The sequence below is a fragment of the Camelus bactrianus genome, chromosome 19 (assembly GCF_048773025.1).
Source record: "Camelus bactrianus isolate YW-2024 breed Bactrian camel chromosome 19, ASM4877302v1, whole genome shotgun sequence".
In the NCBI taxonomy this organism is placed as follows: Eukaryota; Metazoa; Chordata; class Mammalia; order Artiodactyla; family Camelidae; genus Camelus; species Camelus bactrianus.
This window is the reverse complement of record NC_133557.1, coordinates 20,862,461-20,888,840: the sequence shown is the minus strand read 5'-3', so window position 1 is coordinate 20,888,840 and position 26,380 is coordinate 20,862,461. Positions and strand designations below refer to the sequence as shown.

Here is a 26,380-nt window from a genome sequence, read left to right as displayed (position 1 = left end):
GCCCAACCGTAGCAAAGAGCTCTGTATAATTACAAGGCCTAGGGATTGTCACTATTGTTCTCTACCACGTGCCAGACACTGAGCTGGATTCTTATAATGATGACGTTCAGCTTCAGGTACTTCTACTTGATCCCAGCCTGAAAACAGGGCACCTGGCTCCAGTTGCCCAAGGGTAGCAGTTGGGAGTAGGGGTGGAGGTCTCTGGAATCTTGCCTTATGTGCAGTCTTGATGGAGCTGTCAATCAAGGTGCCTGCCTTCCTGAGCAAAGGGGAGGGCATGTTCCCTGAGCTCAGCCAACTGGACTCTTGCTCCAGGGATCTTGATTCGGATCAAGAAAGATCTGATCAAAATAAGGGAAGAAAAGGATGGGATTAATTCATTTTGGCTACCTAAACACCCAAAGCATCTTCAGGCTCTGTCCTTTTCTGAGCCTAATCCTCCAGTTTCCTGTCACCTCTGTGAATTAGCCACTAGCCTGCCGGTAAGCTCCTTTTTGCTACAGTTAGCCAGAGTTGGTTCCTGAGACTTGCAATGAAAGGACTTGCACTAACAAATCGGGGCCAGGGCTGAGGGGAGATAAAGTATTGTAAAGCTAATGTGAATGATTCATTCCTGGGATACATGGGTACTGAGCCGGACCAGGACTATGGTGAGGCAAGTGGGGTACCCAGGGCCCAAAATGTAAGGAAGCTTTCACTCTCAGGGTTGTGTCAATGCAGGGCTGACTCTGACAAACAGATTACCACCCCCCACCCCCAAGAAAAGTCAGTGGCTTAAAGAACAAAGATTACTTCTCTTTCACATAAGCATATGAAGTGACCTAGAAGAATTCCAGGTCAGTAGGTAGCTTTCTGCTCCATGTGATCACTGAGGGACCCTGGCACTTCCTAGTGGTGTTTCTATCATCTCCCAGCACATCATCATCATCATGCCAAGGTCATGGCAAGACCCAGCCAGTGAGAGGAAGGAAGAGCAGGGAAGAGGCAGGCCCACTGACTCAAGGCCTTGCCTGAAGTTTCACACATCACTTCCACTGGCAAGAACTTAATTACCCAGCCATTCTTAACCGTGAGTAAGGCTGGGGAGTGAATGAAGCTTAGCTGGGCAGCTGTGTGACCTTGGGAGACCAGGAAAAGGGGTTTTGGCGGACACCTAGCAGACTCCACTGAAGTCATTGCCCACGGGGAGTCCATTTCCCAGCAGATGCTAGTCTCAGTCACACAAGACTGCTGGGTGTAAGCACGTTGGGGGCTCCAGGCAGGAGAGGTATTCGTGGGCCACAGTAAATGGGGAAGACAGGAAGGAATGGGAGAATGTTCCCTGAGAGGAGAATGACAGGAATGACCCCTGGAGCCTGGGAAAGGTAAGTGAACTTGGCCTGTCGTCTTGCAATGGGGTGGGAAAAAGACCTCTTTGACCAAGGTGGACTCTCCTGCCTTCTCACAACCCAGGGTGGTAGACGGGGAGACGGCGTTGGGAGTGAGTAAAGCTGGATCTGAGTTCTAGTTCCTGAGTTGACTGCAGTTGAATCCTTAACCTTGCCAAGCCTTTGATTCCCCCTTTGTAAAATGATGAGGATGATAACATCATCAACAATAATAATACATTAATAGTTTAAAGGGAACGGTATGAATAATAACAAGGTTGCTGTGAGGATCCCACAGAACAATGGTCTGTATAAAGCTTTGATATCCAGCGTGGGCAAGCTACAGCCACAGGCCATGGCCTATTTTTGTAAATAAAGTTGCTCTGGAACACAGCCACGCTCATTAGTTTCCATATTGTCTATGGCTGCTTTCACACTACAACAGCCCGGTTGAATAGTTCTGACAGAGACCCGATGGCCAAAAAGCATTTCCTATCTGGACATTAGTGGAAAGTTGGCTGATGACTTCTGCAAGGGCTGTAGCGATGTTAGCTATTACTAAGCCTCGATCTCTCTGAGCATCCCTGTATTCACTGGTAAAATAGGACTAGTAAAAATCATCTTCAATTTCAAGATGTTTTGAGGATCAAATGAAACAACATATGTAAAACTGCTTTTCAGATGCTTTGCAGACTGTGGCGTGCCACATAATTGGTGGTTGTTATTTAGTCTCCTTGCTGAGTTATCAGTTTCATTATTTAGTCTCTCCGTTGAGGATCTGTAGAAGAGACAACGAAATATCCACCCTTCAGGGAGTTTATAAGGATCTGTGAGGCAAAAAGGTGAAAGCATAAACTTTAGAAGCAAACAGGCTCAGGCTCGCGTCTTGCTCTGGCATGATCCCTGCATCAGAGTTGCTGTGCGCGTAAAGGGCGATAACACGAGTGAGGCCCTGGCACCGTGCCCTGCCTTATTCCGGATCTGCAGGTGCAGTGACGAATACCACCTCCCACGGGTCCCTACCAACAGTACAGCTGAGCTGTACCCCTCTGCCTCTGCACCGCGCCCACGGTCAGCGCTGAGTGCCGGTATAATTAGCTCTATCTCGGTGGTGAACAGCCGCGGCTGCTCACAGCCTCTGACACGACTGTCACCTCCCACTCAGTTCCCCAAACCACAGTTATCCCACAGTTGAGTGCGTAACATGCCTGCTGGGCACGGGGCTGAGTGCTACCAAAGGACATCTGAGCGCTCAAAACCTCTGATTTATCACAAGGAACCAAAGCATTTTCCTTTACACCCGGGCTGTGCCAAAAGAAAAGTCTAGGGGTGGAGGGCGAGGGAATGCTGCTTCTTACATTTGCTGACAAATCCCATTCTTCCAAAGCCCATAGCCCGCGGCGGGTAAGGCAGCCTGTGTCTTTAAGAGGCCTCGGCTAGCCGGGCGGGGACCGCCGGAGTTTCCCCCAGCAGCTGGGCCCGCCTTCTCTTGAGTGACAGGTAAGCAACCCAACTGAAGAAAGAGAGTTCAGCGTGACAGAGAAACGGAACAATAGGAGCCCGGGTCAACCTGCGCGGGGCGGGGTCCCTGGGAGGCGGGGTGGGCGGAGGCTGGAGGAGCGGCGGCGGTGAGAGCCGGGCGCGGGAGCTGGGCCTAGGTCGGCGTCCTGGTGAGTGAGGGGCGCGCCGGGCCGCGGAGAAGGGCCTGGCCGGAGGGACGCAGGGAGGGGAGGCCAGGCCTGGAAGTGGGCGGAGGGCTGCGGGCTGCTTCTGTCAGGGGGCTGAGGAGCTGGAGAGAATGGGCCTGGGCTGCTCCGTGCCGGTTCTGTAGGCTCCCAAGGGGTCGCGGCCCAGCTGGGTTCTTCGTGCCAGGAGGACGGGGTTGGGGGGGAGGGCACCGTCTCCGACCGGCAAGGGTCGACGGGTGGTGACGAGGGCGGCCCAGGCCTGGAGGAGCGGGCGCTGGGCCGGCCAGGGGTCGGGGTGGGGGCGATGGGGGAGGAGGAGGGTGGGAGGATGGAACCTGGGGGCGCATCGAGACGGTGGGGGGAGGGGAGGGAGAGGGACCGGATGGGAGAGGGCTCGATAGGAGCCCGGAGAGTGTTTGGGGCTGGGTGGCACCCGTCAGAAGCCCAGGAGTCTCTCTTGACATCGCCACCCCTCCTCCTACACATACGGCCACTGCTCATCACCCCGCCCCGTCGATCCGGCCGGCTCAGTAGCCCCTAGTCCATGTACTTGCACCTCTGCTGCTTCCCTCGCCCCAGTTCAGGCCTCTCTCGCTTCTTACCTGGATTGAGGCAGTGTCTTAACCTATCTGCCCACAGGCACTCGGGCCACTCCCCAGTGGGCCTCACACCTTGGCCAGAGGAATTTTTTCAAAATGCAGATCAGATCCGGATACTCTGCGGTTTGTAACTGGCCGGCTTGCACCTCTACCAGGGCCAGCGCTAGATCCTCACCCAAGCCCTGGAGATGTGAACCCGCCTACCTCTCCTCCCTAATCTCAGTGTACTTACCCTTCTTGCTCAATACGCTAGTCACATTGGCCTTTTCCTGTTCCTCCTCATACCAAGCTCTGGCCCTCCTCAGGGTCTTCACCCTTAACGTTCCTACTCCCCTGGCTTATCTTCCCTGCTTGGCTTATTCCAGTAAACTCTTCTTTATCTTTCAAATCTTCACTCAAGTATCACTTCCTCCGAAGGCATCCCTGGTCCCCACCTGCCCCACCAAGTGAATTCCCCACTGTCATCACACTGTGTACTTCTCCTTTACAGTGCTTGAACAGCTGCAGTTTTACATTTATTTATGAAAGTATTCATGTCTGTCTATCCCACCAGATTAGTATGTTCCACAAAGAAAAAGACAGTGTCTGGTTTTGCTCCTTGTTTTTCCAGCATCTTGCACAGGCCCAGGCACTGTTAAAAAAAATGTATTAAATAAATGAATGGATGACTTGGCTTTGGCAGGAGGAACAGTGTGTGAGTCGTGTCCCTGATGTCCTACACAAAAAAATGTGCCAGGCTCTGTGCTAGAGCAATGCTGTCCAACAGAAATAGAATGCACTATATGTAATTAAAAAAATTTTAGTAGCCACATTAAAAAAATAAAAAGGAACGGGTGAGATTACTTTTTGGAATCTACTTAGTAGATTCCAAAAGAATATTATTTTGGCATATAATCAGTATAAAAACATTATTAATGAGAGAGTTCACATCCTTGTGTGTGTACTAAGTCTTTGAAATTTGTATGTTTTACACTTAGAGCCCATCTCAACTCGTGGTAACCACATTTCAAATGCTCAATAGCCACTCATCTGGGGTGTGCAGTGCTGGAAGCTTTATATTCTTGCAGCATTTAATTGCCTTTAGCCTTTTGAGGTAATTATTATCTGAATTTTCCAAATAAAATTAATGAAGCTCCTAAAAGTTATGTTGTCAGCCAGCAGTCATCCTAGAGTTTGTGAGCAGAGGAGGCAAGATGAGGACCAGGACCCCAATCTGTTCATCTGGAGTTTGATCTTTCTGTACCTGTGCTGCCTCTAGGAGGTTCTCTGGAAGCTTGGGGGTGCAGGAAGTGGGGGTTAAACTTCTTGAAAACAATGGCACCTATGAGTATATTGCGTATTCTGTCTTGTTCCATGCACAGACAGGGATTCTGGATGCATCAGTACCACTTGCCTTAGTGGCTCAGGAACAAGTGTATTTGATGCAGTTGAAGGAAAAATCTGCAAGGCAGGTGCTTCTTGATCCAGTCACCATAGCTCAGCACAGCCCGCACCAGCTCAGCCTGGTCCTAGGAACTGTGGCATCTCAAAGGTGCTGGACCTACAGGGCTTGAGTTAGCAGTCCAGCTGTGCAGTTCAACAATTGCTCACTGACCGAGGTCCTCACTACTGTGAGGCCAGCACTGCTCTGGGCCATTTAGGGTGACCGCGGAGCATAAATCATAGCCCTCATCTTCAGGATGCTTGCTGTGTACTTGGAAAGACAAGAGCACATCACACAATGATTTGATGAGGTGCGGGACAGCGTGCGGTGTGATGAACCGGAAATGGTGTGCAGAGGCTGCTGTGTCTGTCTAGGCCAGGCTGCGTAGTGTGTTTAGAAGTGCTGAGTTTGAATTCCTCTAGGCAGGTCGGGTACTTCGTAGTTGACCACAGTTCCTACATAGATGCTGCTTAGCTTATTTACCTACCTGCCGGGCTGCTTAAGACATTTAAATTTGTAACCCCATTAAACATACTGGTTTTAATTGAGTCACTAGAAAAGATTTGTCAAGCACCTGTTATGTGCCAGGCATTGTATTGGCCACTGTTCTGGAACTATGAAACTCCCAAGATTCTTCTGCTAGGAGATAAATAATAATAATTTTATGTTAGTTTTCCTTCCTGATTACCATGGAGTATGTGGTCTCATTTTGTCATCAGTAAACTAAAGCCTGGCAGCTGGGGCTTATTTACACTGGGGAAACTTAGTTACAGTGTTTTTGCATCTTCAACTTCACAGTGTTGGAATTTGGCTTACCCTGTGCAGGTTTTATGCTTTAATGATTTACATATATTATCCCACCTTATGTTCACAGCAACTTTATAGAGTAAGGTTGATTCGAATCCCCATTGTATAGATAAAGAAATTCTTAAAGCTGGGATCCAAATCTAGGTCTGTCCCACTCCAGAACAGCAGCTCCTAACCTAGTTCAGTTACTCTGTCTCACTAGAAGGTCAGGGCTGGAAGAGACCTCACAAACGTCTAGTCCAGTCTCCTCGTGTAGATCAGGACCTGAGATCTAGAGAGGCTCATGCTGGTGGCAAAGCTGGGCGGTCAGGTCTCCTGCATTGCAGAGGCGGGTTGACCGGGGGTGGAGGGGCTAGGCCTTCTTTTATCCCTGACTGGTGGTGTGGCTGGCTTCTCTGGACCTCATTTCCCTTATTTATAAAATGAGAGGCTTGGCCTGATTTTTCTGTGAGAACAATGCTGTGTTGTTGTGGTCGGCATTGAAGGGTTGAAGGATTCAGGCCCACAGCCGGGGATTTCAGTCATAACCCTGGACTACTCCTCAGCTCGGCACACTCCCTCCCTCCTCAAGCGCGGCCTTCCTGCTGCAGCCATGGCAGCCCCATGAAGGCAGCCGGTTTCTTCCACTTCATCAGTATTTTCCACTTCAGTTTCTCTTTGATTTCCAAAAACTGGGGCAAGTGGTCAGTAAACACTGACCCTTCTACAGTCTATCTTGATGACTGTAGATAGGGATTTGCAGAGTTCCAGACAACAGCTGATCCTCTGTCATGAGTGTTTTATTCTGTTTTAAAGACAGACTGGTTTCGGGGCCTCCTAGAGGGTGTTCTGGGTGTGGCATTCTGTGAGAACAGCTCTGTGCCAGGCACTGTGCTGCCAGCTTGAGGGAACAGCAGGCAGGGGAGTAGGCGTGGACTTGATGAGTCCCTGCCCTGATAGCCAACCGCCCTGACCCCTTGGCTCCTGGCTTGGCCACTCATTAGAACCCCCCGGGGGGGTTGACAGTGACCAGGGGCAGTGATGAGGCACGACTTGAGTTGAGAACCGCTGGTCTAGAGTCTGCTTCTCAGACGAGAACGTGCATGTGAGCCAGCTGGGGATCCTGTTGGAAGGCCGGTTCTGATCCAGTGGGTCTGGGCCAGAGTGGGTGATTCTGCATGACTGTAGGCTCCCAGGCAGTGTCGATGGTGCTGGAGTGCAGATCACACTTTGAATAGCAAGACAAAAGGCTGCATGTGGAGAATTATTCATCAGTGGGATTATAATGGTTTGGATAAAAGATAGGAACACAGATGAGGGCACAGTTCATTTTGCCTGAGGTGAGAGGATTAGGAGGGCCACATGGAAAAGTGACTGTCTGAGCTGGGCCTAAAAGCCTGAGCAGAAGTTTGGCAGCTTATAGTCAATACCTTGTAATGGCCTATAATGAAAAAGAATATGAAAAGGAATATATATATATATATATATATATATATATATATATATATATATATATGAAACTGAATCACTTTACTGTACACCAGAAATTAACACGTTATAAACCAACTGTACTTCAGTTAAAAAAGAAGAAGCTCGTCATCTGGACAAGGTAGAGGGAATAACGGCAGAGGCTACAGTAGGACTTGGAAGAAGAGCATGATGTTTGAGGGAACAAGGTGGCCTCCTGTGACAGTGTCTCCGAGGGTGGTCTGGAGGCCGCAGTGAGGCTGGAAGGAGCTGGGTGCTCTCCTGGGGGGTCTAAGCTTTGCTCTGTAAGGAGGGGAACCCTGCTGTGGTTTCTGAGCAGGAGAAGAGGAGACGTAGGCAATCCTTAGGGTAGGTGTTGAGAAGCCCAGTCAGTTACCCTGTTTCCACGCCCGTCCTCACCGTGCTCGTGGCTCTAAGTGGCTTTTGACTACATGTTGGGGTGAGTCTTGTGTCTAACAGATTTCAACGAAAAAGGGAGACCTCGGCTGCCATTGGTATGATGGTCCTTCTCAGCATTTCTGGCAGTACTTGTCACAACCTGCATCTGTGAATCAGTCTCCCTCTCTGCACCTCAGAGTCTCACCCTCATGCAAGGGTCTGAACGGAGGGAAGTTGAGTCACTTCTCACTCTAGATTTCAGAGGGAGAAGCCTCTGTTGAGATTTTGTTCTCGATTAGAAAGAGGGTGTGACCTCTGGTCCCTTCCTGGTGCGGTGCATTCCAAACTTACTGAAGTCTCCCCCACGAAATCAAAAGCTAAAGAACAGAACAAAAAGCATGTGGCAATCTCACCCTTAAAGGAATGAGTGGGAAGGAGGGGAACTGGAGACCTTCTGGCCTCCTTCCATCCGAATTCCTTACTAATGGAAAGGGATCATCTTTCACTTCCTCTCTGATCGGCTCTCAGAACCCAGCTCCCTGGAGCAGGGCCTGCTGGGGCGGTGGATTGATGGAGCTCCATGGGACCTTTTGTAACTGTGCTCATTATATACGCACACCTTCCAGAAGCTGCTTAGAGGACGCTTGATGGTGTTTTTCTCTTGTTTCCCCAGCTTTGCCTTTGAAAACCTGGGCTTTCATTCTCATGCCTTAGAGTAGAATTATCTTCGTCAGATCAGTGTGTGCCTCTTTCTTGTTTGGTGACATTTAGAGTTTTCCAAATTGTCTTTATATCTGTAATACTTGAAAGAGGTGGGAGGAGGGGATGGAGAGTTGATTAATCCGGAAGGGTTTATTACTTCTTTGCCTTCTGGGCCTGGTTGTGAATCTATTGCTCCCTTATGCTGGCTGTTTGCTGTTGAACTCTATAGTACTGCTGAGTGGTAGAGCAAGAGGCTATTTATAACCCTGAGAATTTTGCAATGTTATTGAACTGCTTCGACCTAATTTCCACTTCCTTTCTAAAATGAAAATGAAAAGAGTAAGCAGACGAGTGCTGGAAGGGTTCCCCATGAGGAGATCCTTTATCCGGGGACTGTTACCTGGTGAATACTATTCTTCTAGTCTCCTCTCTCCTGACGTTTCCATAGGGATCAAAGCAGAGGGATATTCCCCTCTTTCTTTTAACTGGAGTCAGGGGTGCTAAATCTGATATTCCAGCGAGACACGTCCTGATGTTAGATATGAAAACAAAACTTTAAATGGTGGAGATACTGTGGAGGTAGAAGGTGGTGGGTCATGGAGGGAACACCATACAACCTGAGTGCTTCATGCCAGTCCCTTTCCAGGCAGAGCCAGCCGTGGTTTGTAGGAGCTGAGGTCAGAGCTGTGGGATTTGAGCAGATACAGGTGCTTACTGAACCGTGACTGTGTGCCAGGTGCTGTGCTTGGTGATGAGACTGCAGGGTTGGACCTGCCCCAGAGGAGAGAGTGAAGGAGAGAGCGAAGGAGAGAGCTGTGTGAATACCTGACTATAATGGAGCAGGACAGGAGCCTCCCAGAGGTGTGAAAGAATGCCGCAGAACACAGGGCCCCTCCTCTTTTGCTCTTCTGGGGAGACGTGAGGAAAGCTGAGACTAGTACAGAGGAAGTGACATCTGAGTGGGGCTTTGAAGCTTGAATATGAGCTCTTCTGACAGTCAAAGGAAGGAAGAGAAAGTGCAGAGGTAGAGAAGAGAAGGAGGAGGATGGCCTGCCTTGTAGAAATAGCAAGCAGTGAGGAGAGTCTGGCTGGACTGTGAAGGGCTGAGTACTGCGCAGGCAAGTGGGGATCACTTTAGGCCATGGGCTCTGTTACTGGTACAGTGGTGAGCTCTTGGTGTTGGTCTTTGAGCTTCAGTGTGTTTAGCTTCAGGTGCCCAGACCCAGATCCTCCACTGAGCTCCTGCTGTAGGTACAGCACAGCCTGCTTTCACGTGGCTTTCAAACAGCCAGACTGCCTGGGGCCAGATTCTGGCTGTGCCGCTTACAAGCTGTGTGACACTGAGCATGGTAATTAATTTTTCTGTGCCTCCATTTTTTTACCTGTAAAATGGAGGTAATAATATACCTCACAGGTTGCTGTGGGGATTAAATGAATTAACACTGCCTTAGCAGTATGTAATTGTTAGCTAATGTCATCATCCTCATCAAAGGAAGTGTTATAGATGGAAGGGAACTGTTGAAGTCGTAAGACCCAGTCTTGAGACCCAGTTCTGATGTGACTTCTTTCTTTCTTTTTTTGTGGGGGGGAGGTGGGAAGGAGACATGTGGAAGACAGGTTTCTCAACCCGTCTGAACTTCATTTGCCTCATCTGTGAAATGGAGATGACTTTCACAGTTCGTAGGAGCATCATAAAAATGCTACAGACGTGAATGATAAACTATAAAGAGGCTGTGTCCATGTTACTATTACATCCAAGATGACTACTATAAAGTCACCGTATAATTGATCTGTTTTAAACAAACCAGACTTATCTAATAAGGTTTTGCTCATCATTATTTCAGCCAGTGTTAATTAAGGGCCTGCTCAATGCCATCATCTTATGCCTGTTATGCTGCTGTCTATTCAGACCTCTGTTTAGAATTCCTTCAAAGCTTGAGGTCAACCTTAGTCTTTTTAGTTGCAATGAATAGAAATGCAGCTAGTTTAATTGAAGGGAGTTTTACTGGCCGAATACAGGGGGATTTCAGGTACCCCAAGTATAAGAGATGTAGCCATGGAATCTGGAAAGTCCTCAGATGCAAGCTTTTTCCATCTCTTTCTGGGATTTTGTGGTTTCTGGCCTCCAGTCATCCACACATTTCTGTATTCTTCCTGCTGAACAGCTTCCTCTGCAAGGCTCTTGGTTTTTACTTCTCCATATCTTTGACTTGGAGTGGTACCTGCTCTGAAGCTGAGCATGACCTTTCTGCTCCAGGGCCCATTGTCATCCATTTCCGTTAGTCTGTCTTGAAGCTTACGAGAAAGAATTGGATTAGTCCAGCTAAGGTTCTGTGTTCACCTCGGTCCCACTGGCTGTGGCCTGGGTGGGCAGAGTGCCACTCAGCACACATGCGCTGCCTGGACATTGTGGACCAGGGCAGAGTCACTGAGAACAGGGGCTTGTAGTATCTCTGGAATAGTCCTGGTGGTTGCAAATCCCCGTGCTTTAGAATGGGTGTGAATTTTTGGAATTAAAGTCGGGGCTGACTTTAAAAAAGAGAGAATCAACTTAGGAAATGCCATGTGGGGTCAAAGTAAAGTATAACTGTAAAATAATGAGCTTTAGCTTTGTTTATCTTCAAAGACAGTATTCAGAAAGGAGTTCCCCAAAATATGGTTTGTTTCTTAGCAGCACCATTGGAATAAAGGTGTATCTTCTTTTGATGAGGACTTTGAAACTGGCAATCTTCATCTGGAGTTTTAAGCTCTACTTTAGAATCTTTGACGGCAACTGACACGTGCTTTAGTTCAACATTCTCACCTCACAGTAGGAGGAAACTGAGACTAGGGTAGTAGGGACACGTGTGCAGCACCCAGACACTTAGCGATGGAGCTGTGGCTAGGTCCTGAGGCCTCTGAATCCAGTTGCTTTCTTCAGCGGGGAAATCATCCCAGCCCAGCACTCTTCCTCTTGTACCTACACTGCCTACTTATTTTTAAAAAGAAGAGACTAACCTAAGTAACAAATGGTCTAAAAAGCCATACTGTTCAGTTCCATATATATGAAGTACAAAAGCAGGCCAAACAAATCTATGGTGATAGAAGTCTGAAGGAAGTTGCCTCTTGGAGGGCTGGAAGGTGGGGGATTGACTGGAAGGAGGTAGGGAGTTTTGGAGGGTGTGAAAATGTTCAGTGTCTTGTTTTGGGGGGTGGTTACAGGAGGATGTGTGTGTGTGTTTCTATTTTATGTATATATATACACATATATACATAAGCTCTGTGCATTTTATTATATGTAAATTATAGCTTAATTTAAAAAAATGATCTCATATCTATACAGTCATACCTCCTAATTATGGCAGATCGAGATAAGGATAAAGGTTCCTGCGCTAGGCATCCAATTCATGGTACCACCCCTGTTTGCTGTGTCACTGGAGCAAAGCATCTCAGCCAGGACTTACTCCAGTGGGCCAGTTTCTTTTCAGAGGTTTGTTGTGTGTCTAGGCACATAAAAATTACACGTGAAACATTCTGCCTGGAGCTGCAGAAGTTGTGGAAGCTCTCGGGGCCATGAGGCCAGCCCACTTTACCTTTAGGCTTGATTTAGTTGCAATGAGCAGAAATTCAGTGTAGCTCAGCAGGGAGGGGAGGAGCACTGGCCAGAGTTTTGTCCCCTTTACTACTTATTAGCTGGCTGAACTTGGGCAACTTAACCAAACTTGAGTTTCAGTGTTGTTATCCTCAGATGGAGGTAATAATCCTATTCTGCCTACATCAGAAGGCTGCTGGGAGGACTCAAAAAAATAAATGAAAACACATTGAAAACCATTTCTTTTAGACTAAATATAGACTTACCATATGATCCAGCAATCTCACTCCTGGGCATATATCCAGAGGGAACCTTAATTCAAAAAGACACCTGTATCCCAATGTTAATAGCAGCACTATTTACAGTAGCCGAGACATGGAAACAACCTAAATGTCCATCAACAGATGACTGGATAAAGAAGTTGTGGTATATTTATACAATGGAATACTACTCGACCATAAAAAATGATAAAATAATGCCATTTGCAGCAACATGGATGGCCCTGGAGAATGTCATTCTAAGTGAAATAAGCCAGAAAGAAAAAGAAAAATATCATATGATATCACTCATATGTGGAATCTAAAAAAAAAAAAAAGACAAATGAGCTTACATATAAAACAAACAGACTCACAGACCTAGAAAACAGACTTGTGGTTGCCAGTGGGGAGGAGGGTGGAAAGGGATAAACTGGGAGTTCGAGATTTGCAGATACTGACCGGTATATATAAAATAGATAAACAAGTTTATACTGTATAGCACAGGGAAATTTATTCAATATCTTGTTGTAGCTTATGGTGAAAAAGAATATGAAAATGAATATATGTATATCCATGTATGACTGAAGCATTGTGCTGTACACCAGAAATTGACACAACATTGTAAACTGACTATACCTCAATAAAAAATGAATAAATAAAATAAAAATAAAAGTCAAAAAAGAAAAAAAAGAATACCATCTTTTAGCAGTGTTGGTATTTTTGACAGTTGACTTCTGAAGCAGCCCACCCTTTTCAGGAAATGGTCATGGAAGCTTCTCTCTGAGATCTGCTGGCTTGTAGGGGGAGGGACTTGTACATACCCCTTTCACCGAGGTTTGTGCTTAACGAGTCTGTGAGAACTGACATCTGTTTGGGCTGAAAAAAATGATAGCATCCATGAACACTGGCTTAGCACCAGCTTAGCTGCATATTCCAGGAGGGGCAGGTGGTCTCCATTAGTGAAGCATGAATTGCGGGTGAGTGGTTAAACCTGGAGGATGCAGGAGAAAAGTCTTTTTCATTAAAAGAGAGGCCTCTCCTGAACCTGCAGGCATGGAGTGTAAATACACATTGAAATAATCCATCAGTGGAGTGACTTCCCTTCATCAGACCTTGGGGAGAGGATGCTTTAGCTACTGCTTGGAGCACCACTAAGCTAACAGAGTTGCCTAGGATACCGGTCACATGGGCCCATCTTACAGACTTGTTCAGAATGATTTATTTTCCTTTATTTTGGAGAGCAGTGGGGGAGGGGGTCAGAGGTACTTCCAGAGCCTTGTCCTCCTAGAGTGGGACCTTTGTGTGGGGGTATCCTCATCTCACTACACTTGTGCTCTCAGCCACCCTTGCCCTTGGCAGTTGGGACTAAAATAGCATTTCCTGTCCCGTTTCTCTTCCCCATTTTCTGAACTCTGTGTCATCCCACACAGAGGAGGCTCCACATTGTGTCCTTTGAGGGGGAAAGAATGGCAGCAATAAGTAGGGAGGAAGCAAGAGAGCATTTGGCCCAGCCCTGCTGACTCCGGGCTCTTCCTGGGATGACAGCAGAACAGAGCAAGCTGGCTCTGTCAGCCAACTGCTCAGCCAGGAAAAGGCTGTGTCTGTTCTTATCTGTCTCAGGGCATATGCTTCTCCCTCTCAGGGTCCCAGGACAAGACTGCAGTAAATATGCTCCCCTACCGCAGACCCTTCCTGGCCCTTAAACTGAAGTGTCTCTTTGGCAGATCCTGCTACTGGCTTATCTACAGTTGATAGATAGGTTTGTCCTATTTCTACTTGCTGATTTAATCTAAAGAGACTAAAAGCCCAAGGAAAAGGTGTAGTGTGATCTAGAAAAATTCAAGCCAAGTAGTTCCATATGTTTCTTTGGACAATATTCTCCGTTTTTCTGAAATAAGTACTAAGAGTGAAAAATGAAGGCAAACTCTGACCTTTTCTTTCTTTCTGATACTTTCTTCCCAGGCAGCTGTGTCTGTGTGTGTGTCTTGGAGAAGCAGGACCCAGTGGGGACGATGCCACCACCATCAGACATCGTCAAAGTGGCCATTGAGTGGCCAGGTGCTAATGCTCAGCTCCTCGAAATCGACCAGGTAAACTCTGGAAATGAGGAGTAGCGATGCAAGGAGAGGGGCCTGGGGAGTGCACGGCAGAGGATGTCTTTAGGGGTGGGGACCACTCACATCATGAGTAAGAACCAGCGGCAGGAAAGCTGAGGCCTGTCCCACCCTATGGAAGTTTGGTCCCCAGGACCTAGAGAGGCTTCCTCTTTGAGAAAAGCTCTCAGAGAAGAAGTCCGTGCTCAGGCCGCAGGTTGACCCTGCTTGGCAGACCCTCTCATATGGGCCTTGGCACTGGCGGGATGGGGCTGCTGGTGAAGAATCTCTCTTGCTTTCTCTTTCAGAAACGGCCCCTGGCATCCATCATCAAGGAAGTTTGTGATGGGTAAGTTGAAACTGCCCTCGTTTTGGACTGTGACAGACTGAAGACTAAGGCAACTGCCAGACCTTGAAGGGAATTCTGCCAAAGGATCCCCAGGGCGGGGCTGTTGTGGATCATTGTCTTAGGAAGGAAGTATAGCAGGTGGGGATGGCCCTAAGACCACCTATCAATCTTTAGTTTTCCCTTTAAGCCCAGCAGTGCCCCACCTGAGGTCCTGGTGGGATCTGAGACCCGTGGTGAATTATTAGCCACCGATTGTGGGGCCAGTCTTTACAGAAGGCTGAGGGGGTTACTGTTCAACGTCTCAACCCAGAGCTTTGTTTTCTTTCCCCTGTACTTCAAATAGACCACCCATTCCTTTAAGCAACTCTATTGAAAATTACTTATTTGCAGCTTCTAAACAGGTTCCGAGGCATGGCCAAACGAGCTGTACTGTTTTTCTCTTACATAGGTGGTCACTGCCAAACCCAGAGTATTACACCCTCCGCTACGCAGATGGTCCCCAGCTCTACATCACTGAACAGGTTAGTACCGGGAAAGCAAAACCGGTACAGGCTTTGCTTTGAAGGGAACCAGCCAAGGGGGGGGGGGCTGTTTTCCCTCCTTACATCCAGGGTGCATCCACTCAAGGGGTAAGAGCTGCTTCCTGGGCAGATCAGGGAGCGCCAGCCCTTGTTCTCCTGTGGTGGCTGGGAAAATGCGGCTTCTGCTTCCTGAGAGGCGCTTGAAAAGGATCTTAGAAGTTCTTTGCCAAGAAATAAGCAGGAGAAGAGGGCCTGACTGAAGAGTTTCAGTTACAACTACTTTAAAAATGACAGAAAGGAGGGGTGGGAGTATAGCTCAGTGGTAGAGTGCGTACCTGGCGTGCATGAGGTCCTGGGTTCAATCCACAGTGCTTCTGTCAAGGGAGAAACAAAAGAGAAAAAGAAAAAAAAACTCATTTAAAAAAACAGATAGCATGATCCTATTAAAAAAAAAGAATGTTCTTGTTGATTCAGCTTGCATGCACAATTTTAGTTTATCAGCTGCTCTTTTTTTTCTCTTTACTACCTAGACTCGCAGTGACATTAAGAATGGGACAATCCTCCAGCTGGCTATCTCCCCGGTAGGTATTCACTTTCCTTAGGAATTCCTTTACTTGACAAACATATATGAACATCTACCATGGAACAGACTCTGTTCTAGAAACTAAGACTTGTGAAGGCTGAAAACCCAATCTTTGCTCTGACAGCCTAGTTGAGAGTAAGCCAACAAATACAATATAAGGCCTCTCTCAGGGGTCTTGAGAGAAAGTTGCTTAGGGAGCTTTGGGAACTCAGAAAAGGGACCACCTAACTTAGCCTGAAGATTCCCAGAAAGCCTTTCCAGAGAAGGGGACCCTTGGCTCAGATGCTGAAGGATAAGCAAGAATGACCTGAAGAAAGAAGAAAAGGAAGTGTATTCCAAGCAGAGATGTGCTTTGTCTGGGTGAGGCAGGAACGCTGAGTGGCCGAGGACAGAAGCCAGCTGAAGGTTCCTGGGTGGCCTGTGTATGGGTTGGACTTTATTCAGAAGGCAACGTGGGGGCGTTGAAAGAGCTCAAGCAGGAAGGTATGTTATGCTTAGATTTACGTCTTAGAAAGATCACTTTAGTGACTGTGGAAGATGGGCTGAAAAAAGGAAGATTGTGGTAGGAGGAATTTTCGAGAAGCTAATGAGCAGTGTCAACAGCCCATGGAGGTGATGGCAGTGGAGATGAAAAGATGGGCAGGAAAGGTACTTGGAGGTGGACTTGGTGAAGGAGGGCATGCACAGGCTGTGGAAAGAGTGGGAGAATCCAGGATGGCTCCTTGATTTCTGCAAGAGCAGCCCTGCAAGGTGACTCAGGAAGCCCCCAGAAGGGTAGAAAGAAAATGAGTTTGAAATGGCTTAGGAGCTGAGGGCAGTGAGGGTGTCAGGATGGAGGATGGCATGGTCTGCAGTGAGCAGGGAGAGAGTAAACTGAGGACAGAAAAGCAGTCTGTGATCTGGAAAACCAGTCAGTCACTGGTGGTCCTCATGAAAACAGTTTCATTGGGATGCTTGGGTGGCAGCCAGACTGCAGAGGTTTGAGTGTAAGAGGACCTTGAGTTTGCCATGTTATCAGGAAGCTTGGTTACAAAAGGAAATAGCTAGAGAAAGTCCTAGCTTGGGATATGGAGTTGAAAAGATACGCTTTTTGAAAAGAGGTAAAAAACATTCATGTGTTTTAAAATCAAAAAGGTTCGACAGATACGGTGAAAGGTCTCCTTCCCACTCCTGTCCCTCCTCTATCCTGCTCCCTGCCTCCTCCAGCCCTTCACAGTGGTTAACTTCTGTCACAGTTTTTTACATGTCCCTGAAAATATGTTAGGATGGAAGAGAGGAAGGCTGATGGTGCAGGAAAGAGAGGGTAAGTAATGGAACAGGACCTTACTAGGTCAGGACAGGAGGCGCCCACAGCCCAAGGGGAGGGATTCGCCCTGACTGCTCTGCCTCAGAGGAGGACCAGTGGTGTGGGGGTAGCTTAGGTACATTTGTAGAAGGGCTGCCAAAATTAAGGGCATGATGGCACCTGTTTTCTTGTGAGGTGAGAGACTGGTCCATCCAAGAGGAAGGGAGGTGTGGAGTAAAGCAGCTAAGTAACATTTGCTGAGCACCTCTGTTTTGCTAAATACTGTACGTATATGACATCACTTAATCTTGGCAAACCCCATGAAATGAGCGCTCTTGATAGCCTCGTTTCTCAGACAAGGAAACAGACTGAGAGGTTAAATACCTCGCCAGCCGTTGACAGCTCAAAACACGGCAGGCACCTCTCAGACCCAGGTGTGTTCGCCTCTAGGCCAGTGTTCTGCTCCCATCTCTCCTCCTGAGCTCTTCACGTCCTGAGGACTTCATTTCTCCCCGCTGAGCTCTGCTAGTTTAATGTAGCAGTCTGCGAGCCGTGCACTTTTATAGAAGTGCCAAGGCATTTTACAGACCTCTTACCCAGAGTAGCTGATTTTCCCGGAAGCACATCTCTCTGGAGCAGGAGGTGGCGGCCTGGAAATGGCTGTCTTGAGAGGAAAACTAAATTTGGAGTTGGAAGCTTCTAACTGTGATGCAGACCAGTGCTCTTCAAATTGTTCTGTCCTGTGATCTTTTCTCGTGGAGCATATTTTCCCCAGCGTGGAGGTAATGGCGGGTTTCTGTGTGCTCACAGGCAGTGTGCTGGTAAAGAGCCGTCTTTGTTACAGGGAAAGGGAGAGAGCAGGGCAGGCCTGACTCCTTGGCAGCAGCAGAACCTGGGCTCCAGTCACTTGCTTAGCACTGTAAGAAAAATAAAGACCACAGGAGCATTTTTCTCTCCAGACTCTTCCATTCCAACCAAGAACATTAAATTAATGCACAAAAAAATAGAGAATGATGAAAAGGTCAATTGTGAGGCAGCAACTATAAAGGTAGTAAGTCCAGCAACAGTACAGATGAGTGAACACGAGAGGAGGGATTATAGCCGCCGCTTACAGGAAGCGGGCGGCTGTTCCTCTATGAAAAGTTCCCGTGCTAGGAGAAGGCTCCATAACCAGCTGTCATTTTCAAAAAGCTATTTTGAAATTAGCTGTTTTTGGCCCCTTGACATTTTAAAAACTTCCCCAGGGCTGTCACTTTGAGGAACAATGATACAGGCTTTGAAGGAAAGTTAAAGAAAATTTTCAGGCTTATCACATTTTCAGATTGAAAAGGCTCTTGAAGATCATCACATTTAATTCTCCCCCCTAGTGCAAGAATCCCTCTGATAGCATCTTTGACAGGTGGTTGTCCAGGTTGTCCTTGATTGCTTCCAGTGACCGAGAGCCCAGTACTTAAAGAGACAACTTCTTCCACTGTCTGACGGCTTTAATTAATAGGAAGCTCTCCTATATTGAACCAATGTCTGTTTCTTTGTGACTTGTCGTAGTTAGTGGACTGTCATCGCCCAATCTCCCTTGTATTCCCTTGGTGAGTTTTTTAATCCGTAGACCGGAGTGGTACAGGAAGGATACATGTAACTACAGACTGGTCTTGTCATACTGGGGATATGCTAATTGATTCAATAAACATTTATTTAGCAAATCTTAAGCAGTGTGAAAAAATAGTTCTGCCTCGGGCTTGGAAGTCCACAGAAAGGCCCCTGTGAGCTATTCACAGAGCAGTAACCTGCCACAAGGTGCAGATGGCATGTATCTCATCCCTGGTCTCACAGTCCCGGGCTGCACGCCAGCTGATGGAGAGGACCCAGTCGTCCAACATGGAGACCCGGCTGGATGCCATGAAGGAGCTGGCCAAGCTCTCTGCTGACGTGACCTTCGCCACTGAGTTCATCAACATGGATGGCATCGTTGTGCTGACGCGGCTCGTGGAAAGTGGAACCAAGCTCTTGTCCCAGTGAGTGTTACTGAGGTCTTGTTATGGGGACTCTCAGAGATCCATGACACTCCGCAGGGCATCCTAGTCCCACTTCCATTGAGTCAAATGAGCTTATTGAGCACCTTCTGTATACAGAGCAGTGCGCCAAGCATCAGGGTCCCCACGGAGGGGTAGAATTCACTATTGTGGTCCTAATTCTTACAGTCTAACTGGGCTCTCACAAATTAAATGATGGTACAAAACAGTACTGTGCCAAGTGAGGAGTGAAAATTAGGGCTGCAGAAGTCAGAGAGAGGTCAGTGCATGGCTGAAATCATTTCTGGAAAATGATTGACCTGACGGAGGTTAGGGAGCAGACTGTCATTATCACCTAGAACAGGTATCTGTCTGTTCTTAACCTTGCCCCTGCTCCCTCCCTCGCCTGTCACCCCCTCGCTCCATATGCACACAGAGAAGCACAGGCCTTCCTCTGTGTTTACCATAGCTCACCCCCACCAATTCGCCATCTCCCTACCACCCATTTTCACAGGGAGAGGGAGATCTGGAACTTTGCGATGCACCATGAACATCTTTGTGATAACTCCAGTGCCAAGGTGAACGTGGCGGGAAACTGCCTTGCCATTATCAGCAGTGAATAAACAGATGTTTAGTTTCTAAGCCTATGGAACCTAAGCTGGCAGAGAGGGAGTCAGAAGTCTTCTTTTAGCTGATGGATCAGTTACTGAAATTTTTAGCCAAATTGAGCAACAGATCTTGGGTATTTGTTTGAAATCTTGGATTTTCCAGCTGCATTGAAATCTTGAAGGCTTTGGCTGCCATCAGCACCGACCCAGGAGTTCTGCAGTGTCCCAGGAGTGCAGGATTGGACTGGCCTTCATTTCTTCCTCTTTAAAATGGGAGTGATACCTCCCTTGCTGTATTGTCCTGAGGAGTATTGTTAACAAGAATGGACCAGAACATGCTTTGTAAATGGGAATATAATTTGTTGATTATAGAGCACTGTACAGATGTATAAAGGATGAAATGTATACAGAGGGAGACAAAGGGGAGAAAACATTTTACCCTTGTTCTCCATCAGCACTGTGGAAGGGTTTCACATACATCATCATCTTGTCCTCGCCACAACCGCGTGAGGTTAATGCTATGAGATGAACTCAGTTTTACAAAGAAAAAAATAGAAGTTTGAAAACATAAAATTTGCACAGTTAGTAAATAGTTGAACAGGAATTGAACCCAAGTGCAAAGTTCAACCCTTTTCCCCCTGCACTCTGCTGCCCTCTGGCCTTAAAGGTGAACCTGGGACATAAGCCCCCTTAGGTGCCGCCACCAAGGGTTGGGTTTGACAAAGGTCTGATGTCTTTTTTGTTCTTGAGAAATGGATAAGTGATCCAGTTTCCTTGAGACCCAGCAGCCTTTTCCTCAGTGGTAGATGCATGGGGAGAACCTGCTCCACACCTGGCCAGGTGTTTGCACAGGTGCTGGCTCACAGTGGCACCCGCCGGTTCCTCACGTGGTGCTGGCGTTGATATCTGTCCCTGCTGTGGCTGCCTTCATGCCTGTGCTCCCTGGTTCTGAACCACTGCGTTGTTGTGTGTGTGTTTTGTACATGTCTCAGCTACAGTGAGATGCTGGCATTCACCCTGACTGCCTTCTTAGAGCTCATGGACCATGGCATTGTCTCCTGGGACATGGTTTCAATCACCTTCATTAAGCAGGTGAGGCGTCTAACATTCTGTCTTTCTCTCCTCCCTCAGTCTCCAGTTGTTCTCCAGGCTTGAGGGAATATGCAGGCAACACAGCTGTTCCAGTGAGGGTCGGCCTCACTGGTCCCTGAGGCCAGATTTTTCATCCTCAGGCTCTGGCCTTCCTGTGGCTCCTGAAAGATGTACCTCGTTATACTCACAGGGCCTGCACTGAGAAGATGGAACTGTGCTCTCACAACTGCATATGGCCAAAGTGGAGCTGGATTGTCAGTGAGACTTGGGTTAGCGCCAGCCAGCCAAGCAGAACCATCCCTAAGTCTTCTGACCTACTTCCTGAGCCTTCCCTCCTCTTTGGTTAGAAAAAAAAAAATGTTCATTTCGTTTGCCTTATATTTACTACTCTGTCTTCTGTTTACAATTCTGCAAGGTATCCTGTTTGATTGTCAAATTGAACTTAGTGGGTGGGAAGAGATACTTCTGGTTTGGGCCTCCTTTATTCTACAAGGAGGGTCAGTGTCAACTCAGAAAGCTGAATTAAAACCAATGAATGACATATCTGCTGACCTAGAATTACACCTGTCATTGGCTTGGGATGTTGAGAGCTTCCCATGCTGGAGATATTTGGGCAAAAGTGAAATGACCATGTGTCAAGGATACACATGTGTCAATGGTGATTGAGAAAAGGGACTAGATTACAAGACTTCGAGGTCCCTGCTGTTCCACTTGTGTATGGGGACAAAGTGTCTGTCAGGAGACCAGTACATGGAGAGCAAATGAGATCCCAGTATCAGTCAGATCCTCTGCTTTCCACCCTCCACTTTCTCATGCCTGAACCCTTATTTTGAAAACAAAGGATTAAGTCCTTTGATCTAAAGAAGCACAGTTGACTGGATACTGTAATCTGAAATTGAGCTATCCACGCCTAGGGACTGCCTGGCACATTGGCCAAGGTAGCCATAAATGAGATACCTCTGCCCACCCAGGGACAGCTGTCCAAGTGTGGGCAGCACACCCAAGAGGAGAGCCTTGGCGAGCAGGCAGTCCAAGACCTAAGCCTTCAGCTTTCTGGGGCCCTGAGCTTCCTAACTGGCCTGCCTTCCCTGGCTTTAGATTGCAGGGTACGTGAGCCAGCCCACGGTGGATGTGTCAATCCTTCAGAGGTCCCTGGCCATCCTGGAAAGCATGGTCTTGAATAGCCAGAGTCTGTACCAGAAGATTGCAGAGGAAATCACCGTGGGACAGCTCATCTCACACCTCCAGGTGTAAGTAGAGACCCTGCCCAGCCTCCTTTCCCTGCCTCTTCTCTTCTCCCCCCTTTCTCTGTTTAAGTCTTCCAATTCTACTTCTGCTTTGCTTGTATTCCAAGATGCTGGTCTGCTTGTTCATCCACTCATCCCCTTTCCACTGCCAGAACTCCTCCCATAACTCAGACCCGTTCACGTTATGCTCCTGCTTGAAATCCTCTGTAACTCTCCTCACCTCGTAGGATACAGTGAAGTTTTTCCCACCATGGTACCAGACAGAATTAGATGCCTTCTCGTCTATGGGCCAAATAGCCTCTGTTTATACCTATGACAATTATATTTATATAAAATACTGTATTTTTATTATCTGTTTCCCATTTTAAACTTTGAGCTCTCTGGGAACAGGGACCAGTCATTTTTGTATCCCTTGTTTTAATTTAAGTAGAAGAGCAATTAGTATTTGTTGAATGAACTCTTGCTGAACTCTTGCTGGGGGATAGTAAGAAGTATTGTATAGGGCATGAGTTCAAATCCAGGCTCTACTGCAAACTAGGTCTTTGCCTTCAGCAAGTTACCTAATCTCTTCTGGCCTCAATTTCCTTGTCTCTAGACTGAGGTTAATCATCCCCACCTCTCAGACTTGTGAGGATCAAAAGAGATAAAAAGTCTAGCATAGAGGCCAGCACAGGATAAGTATTCGATAAATTCAAAAGGGTTTTTTTGCTTTTGTCTGTTTTTTAAGAAACTTACCACATCGTAAAGCATTTTACTAGACAGTAAACCAAAACTGAAGATAGATGAACCCTTTGGAGCACTGTTCCTCTCCTCCTCATTCTTTTTACTTCACTTTCAAACACTCCACACAATTTAAGGGGACTGGACTTCCCAAAACAAAGGTGGTGATAACACCACTGACTCTTTCCTAACTCTTACTCCCTTCTGGCATACGGGACGTTGACAGAACGCCCTGCTGGTCCCAGGGGAAGCCAGACTTGCTTGTTTACAGCAGCCTTGTCTTCACTCAGCTGTGCTCTCAGCCTGTACCTTCCCACTGGTCCAAGTAAAAAGAAAGCACAAGGAGATTTGCAGCTCTGATTTCTCCTTGTCACTTCTCTAAGGAATTCTTCAGCCTCTGTTTTCATGCCCAGAAAGCGAGAAAGGTTGATTGAAGTCAGGGGGACATATAAACTCCAGATGGAGAGTTCTGATTTTCCTGACCTCAGATTTCTTTGTTTCTGAATTGAGAATGACCTGGTTACCTCCTTAGGGATGGTAGGAGAGCATGGCATTTCTTAGGGGTCAGTCTATGAATACTTTCAGCCCTTTGGTGTCCCCAAAAATTATGTCCTCTGCTGTTGGGCTGAGGGACACTTAGTGCCCTCCGTTAGATGTCTAAGATGCCCCGCCTGACCAGGAAGCCCAGCAGCCCCTCTGAAAAGAAGACCATAGAATGCACCCTCGACGACCTCAAGTGGCAGGATTATGAGATTCCAGAGAAGGCTTGTAGTTATTTTGTTTGTTTCAAATAAAATAAGTTCATAGTTGAAAACTCTGAAAATACAGAAAAACACACATAAAAAAATCATTTGCCTATTATCCCACCTCCAGACATAACCACTGTTAACATTAAAGTGACTGTCCCACTGGTCTTTTTTTTTTCCTATGCATGTTTTTTTAACAAAGTTGGAATCTTACGACACATTCTATGCGTGCCTTGACTTTTTTACAGAATAATAGAGCTTGAATATTTCCCCATGTCAAGGAACCTTCTAAAAGGGTAGTTCTAAAATTTTTTGCATCCCAGATGCCTTTGAAAATCTAATATGGATTCTGATCTCCCTGGAAAAAATGTCACGCAGTCCGCCAGCTTCATGGAATGCACCATTTCCAGTTTTCACAGACACTCTAAGCCCATCCCTAATCCTAGTTGAAGAGCCTTTATGCTAAAACATGATTTTTAATGACTGCTTAGAATTTCAACATACACGCACAGAGTTGCTACTGTGGACATTTGCATTATTTACTGTTCGTTCTTTTTTTAATAGTACTTCAGTGAAACACCTTGCACTGCTCTCTGATGACTGTCTTTGGGTAAATTCCTGTTAGTGGAATTGCTGAGTGAGGGAGTCTGCCCTCCTTGAAAGCTTTTGAGACTTAGCTTCAGATAATTATTTGATTACAGTCTGCACGTGATTGTTTTAAACCATCTCTGAGTATCGTCTTGCAGGTCAGTCTTTTAATCTCCCTCTGCCTTCTTTCTCTGTTGACACAGCTCCAACCAGGAGATTCAGACCTACGCCATTGCACTGATTAACGCACTTTTTCTGAAGGCTCCTGAGGACAAGCGACAGGTCTGTGGCTGTCTTTTCAAGCTTTTCATCTGGGCTCTTCCGAGAGACTTCTCACCGCCACCCCCCCCCACCGCCCCGCTCCTGTAATTTTCCCAAGAGTCCTTCCTCCTGTCCCTCTGTGGTCAGAACCCATCAGAGTGCCTTTGCTAAGGAAAGACCCAGGAAAGAACTAGGAGGGAAACCAACTGGGTCTTAGGGCAGAGCAGAAGCTGCAAACTTCTTCCTCTCGAGGACAAGTAAATGTTTTTCACTTGGTGGGCATTGTGGTTCACGTGGCAGCTATTCAACTTTGCCACTGTAGCAAAAAGCAGCCTCAAACAATAGGCAGACAAGTGGATGTGGCTGTCCTCCTAAGACCTTCAATACATAGACAGGTTTCAGGCGTCATTTGGCCTTAGTGTGAGAACCCCTGGGTTAGAGGATCAAGGAGCAGGGAGAGGAGACCCTCTGGGCATCACCACCGAGTCCCAGGAGGCAGGAACAAATGAGGTCCTTGCTTAAGGAAGCAGGGGTGGAGGGACTTAGGTCAAAGTTTCATGTTTGAAGATCCTCTGATCCAGGTTCTAAACTTTTCTTCCCTGTGAATTAGCTGTGTGACATGAAGCAAATTGCTCTACTTCTTGGAACCCCAGTTTCCTCACCTGTAATGTGGGGACAACAAACGTCTGCCCCGTTTACTCCATAAGGATGTCTTGAGAAGAAGCCAGACCCCTATTTCACAAGTGAGGAAACCAAGGGTCAGCTGGGCAGCGGAGCAAGCGCCGAGCTAAGAGCCCAGGGCCCCGAGGCTGCATACTTTTCCTGCCACTGCTGGGCAAGTGCCTTTACCTCTCTGGGTCTCAGTTTCTCTTTCTGTGAAATGAAAGGGCCAAATCAAAAGCTAAGGGCCCTTCCAGGACTACCATTCTAAATTTCTCTGGTAGAGGTCCAAGAGATGTCCTAAAGAAAGACTGTCATTCTCTGTCAATGCTATGGACCCAGTAAGTTGGAATTCCTGTCGGATCGTGTACCAAGTTCTTGGAAGGTTCTGGTGGGAGGACCAGGAGCATCTGTGGTTCTGTCTGTCCTTGTCTTTCTTGGATGGCTTTGCTCTGTTAACCTCTTCCTTCCTAGTCCTGTTTTGAATGTAAGCTGAAAGCTCATTCCATCTGCTTTTCTCTGTGCGTTTTGCTTTCTGCCGGCAGGACAAGCACCTTAATCCTCTAGACCTGCCTGTCACTGTAAGTAGCGCTGCCATGTGGAAAGGGCCCCGCTCTCTTCCATGTGGGGAGGGCAAAGCTGGGCAAGAGTCTCATGATCTGATCTAGCTGTTCAGGGGACTCCAAGATGCAGGGAAAGGTTGTAAGCTGTAAATCTCATTTGTCAGGACACTTAGGAAGTGAAGCACATCAGAGTCACATAAAGGATTAAGGGGATGCCTGCCCCAGGGTGAGTGGCCCAATCTCTCCTTTGTAACCTGCCTTCACATGGTCTGTGGTTCAGCCAGGGAAGATCAAATTCAGAAATAGCCTGTGACTTTCATCTAGATGAAACTACATGCATTGCCTTCCAGCCTGCTGTAGCCAAAAGTAAAGGTAAATCCGTACCCTTTTGGACACTTACTAGACTGTAGGAATTGGAAAAGCTTTAGGCAATTGACGGAGGGAAATTTGGATGCTCATTTCTTGGTCAGAGGGAGCACTAGAGAAGTCAGCTTTACAAGGATATGAAGGAGGATGAGTGCTTTCTGCTCAGCACCACAGAGAAGACTTTGGTCAAAGGCCTTTATGTTCTAGCAGTAGACCATTGTCAGTTCCCCACTTGGTGTGTGGTCTACAGCAGGATTTAATCCCATAGCTACCAAAGAAGTTTCTAGTCTACCTGCCTCCTCCGCCAGCCCATGTGTGCTCAGGAATACAGAGTAAAGCTTAATGTTCCTGGGAGGGTCAGCCGTTTGGAATATGGCTGGAAATCTGTAAGTGAGAGAGAAAAGCCTTCCAGCTCTGAGAAAAATGACAA

The 26,380-nt window shown here is 47.2% G+C and overlaps 1 protein-coding gene across 3 annotated transcripts in view; it reads left to right on the top strand.

The window, feature by feature from the left end:
* Positions 1 to 2,923: 2,923 nt before the first annotated feature.
* The window catches only part of ELMO2 (engulfment and cell motility 2), a 37,689-nt gene continuing 14,232 nt past the window's right edge, over positions 2,924 to 26,380 (top strand). Inside the window, exons 1-9 of one of the 3 annotated variants that reach the window (XM_010958643.3) lie at positions 2,924 to 3,037; positions 14,222 to 14,349; positions 14,661 to 14,701; positions 15,150 to 15,222; positions 15,753 to 15,803; positions 18,921 to 19,102; positions 20,700 to 20,799; positions 21,898 to 22,049; positions 24,304 to 24,382. In XM_010958643.3, coding sequence (XP_010956945.1) covers positions 14,272 to 14,349; positions 14,661 to 14,701; positions 15,150 to 15,222; positions 15,753 to 15,803; positions 18,921 to 19,102; positions 20,700 to 20,799; positions 21,898 to 22,049; positions 24,304 to 24,382 — 756 coding nt within the window. In that variant the 5' untranslated portion in view covers positions 2,924 to 3,037; positions 14,222 to 14,271. Of the gene's footprint in view, positions 3,038 to 13,782; positions 14,019 to 14,221; positions 14,350 to 14,660; positions 14,702 to 15,149; positions 15,223 to 15,752; positions 15,804 to 18,920; positions 19,103 to 20,699; positions 20,800 to 21,897; positions 22,050 to 24,303; positions 24,383 to 26,380 lie in introns of those variants that run through there. The other 2 variants (XM_045519321.2, XM_045519320.2) reach the window with 2 other exon arrangements.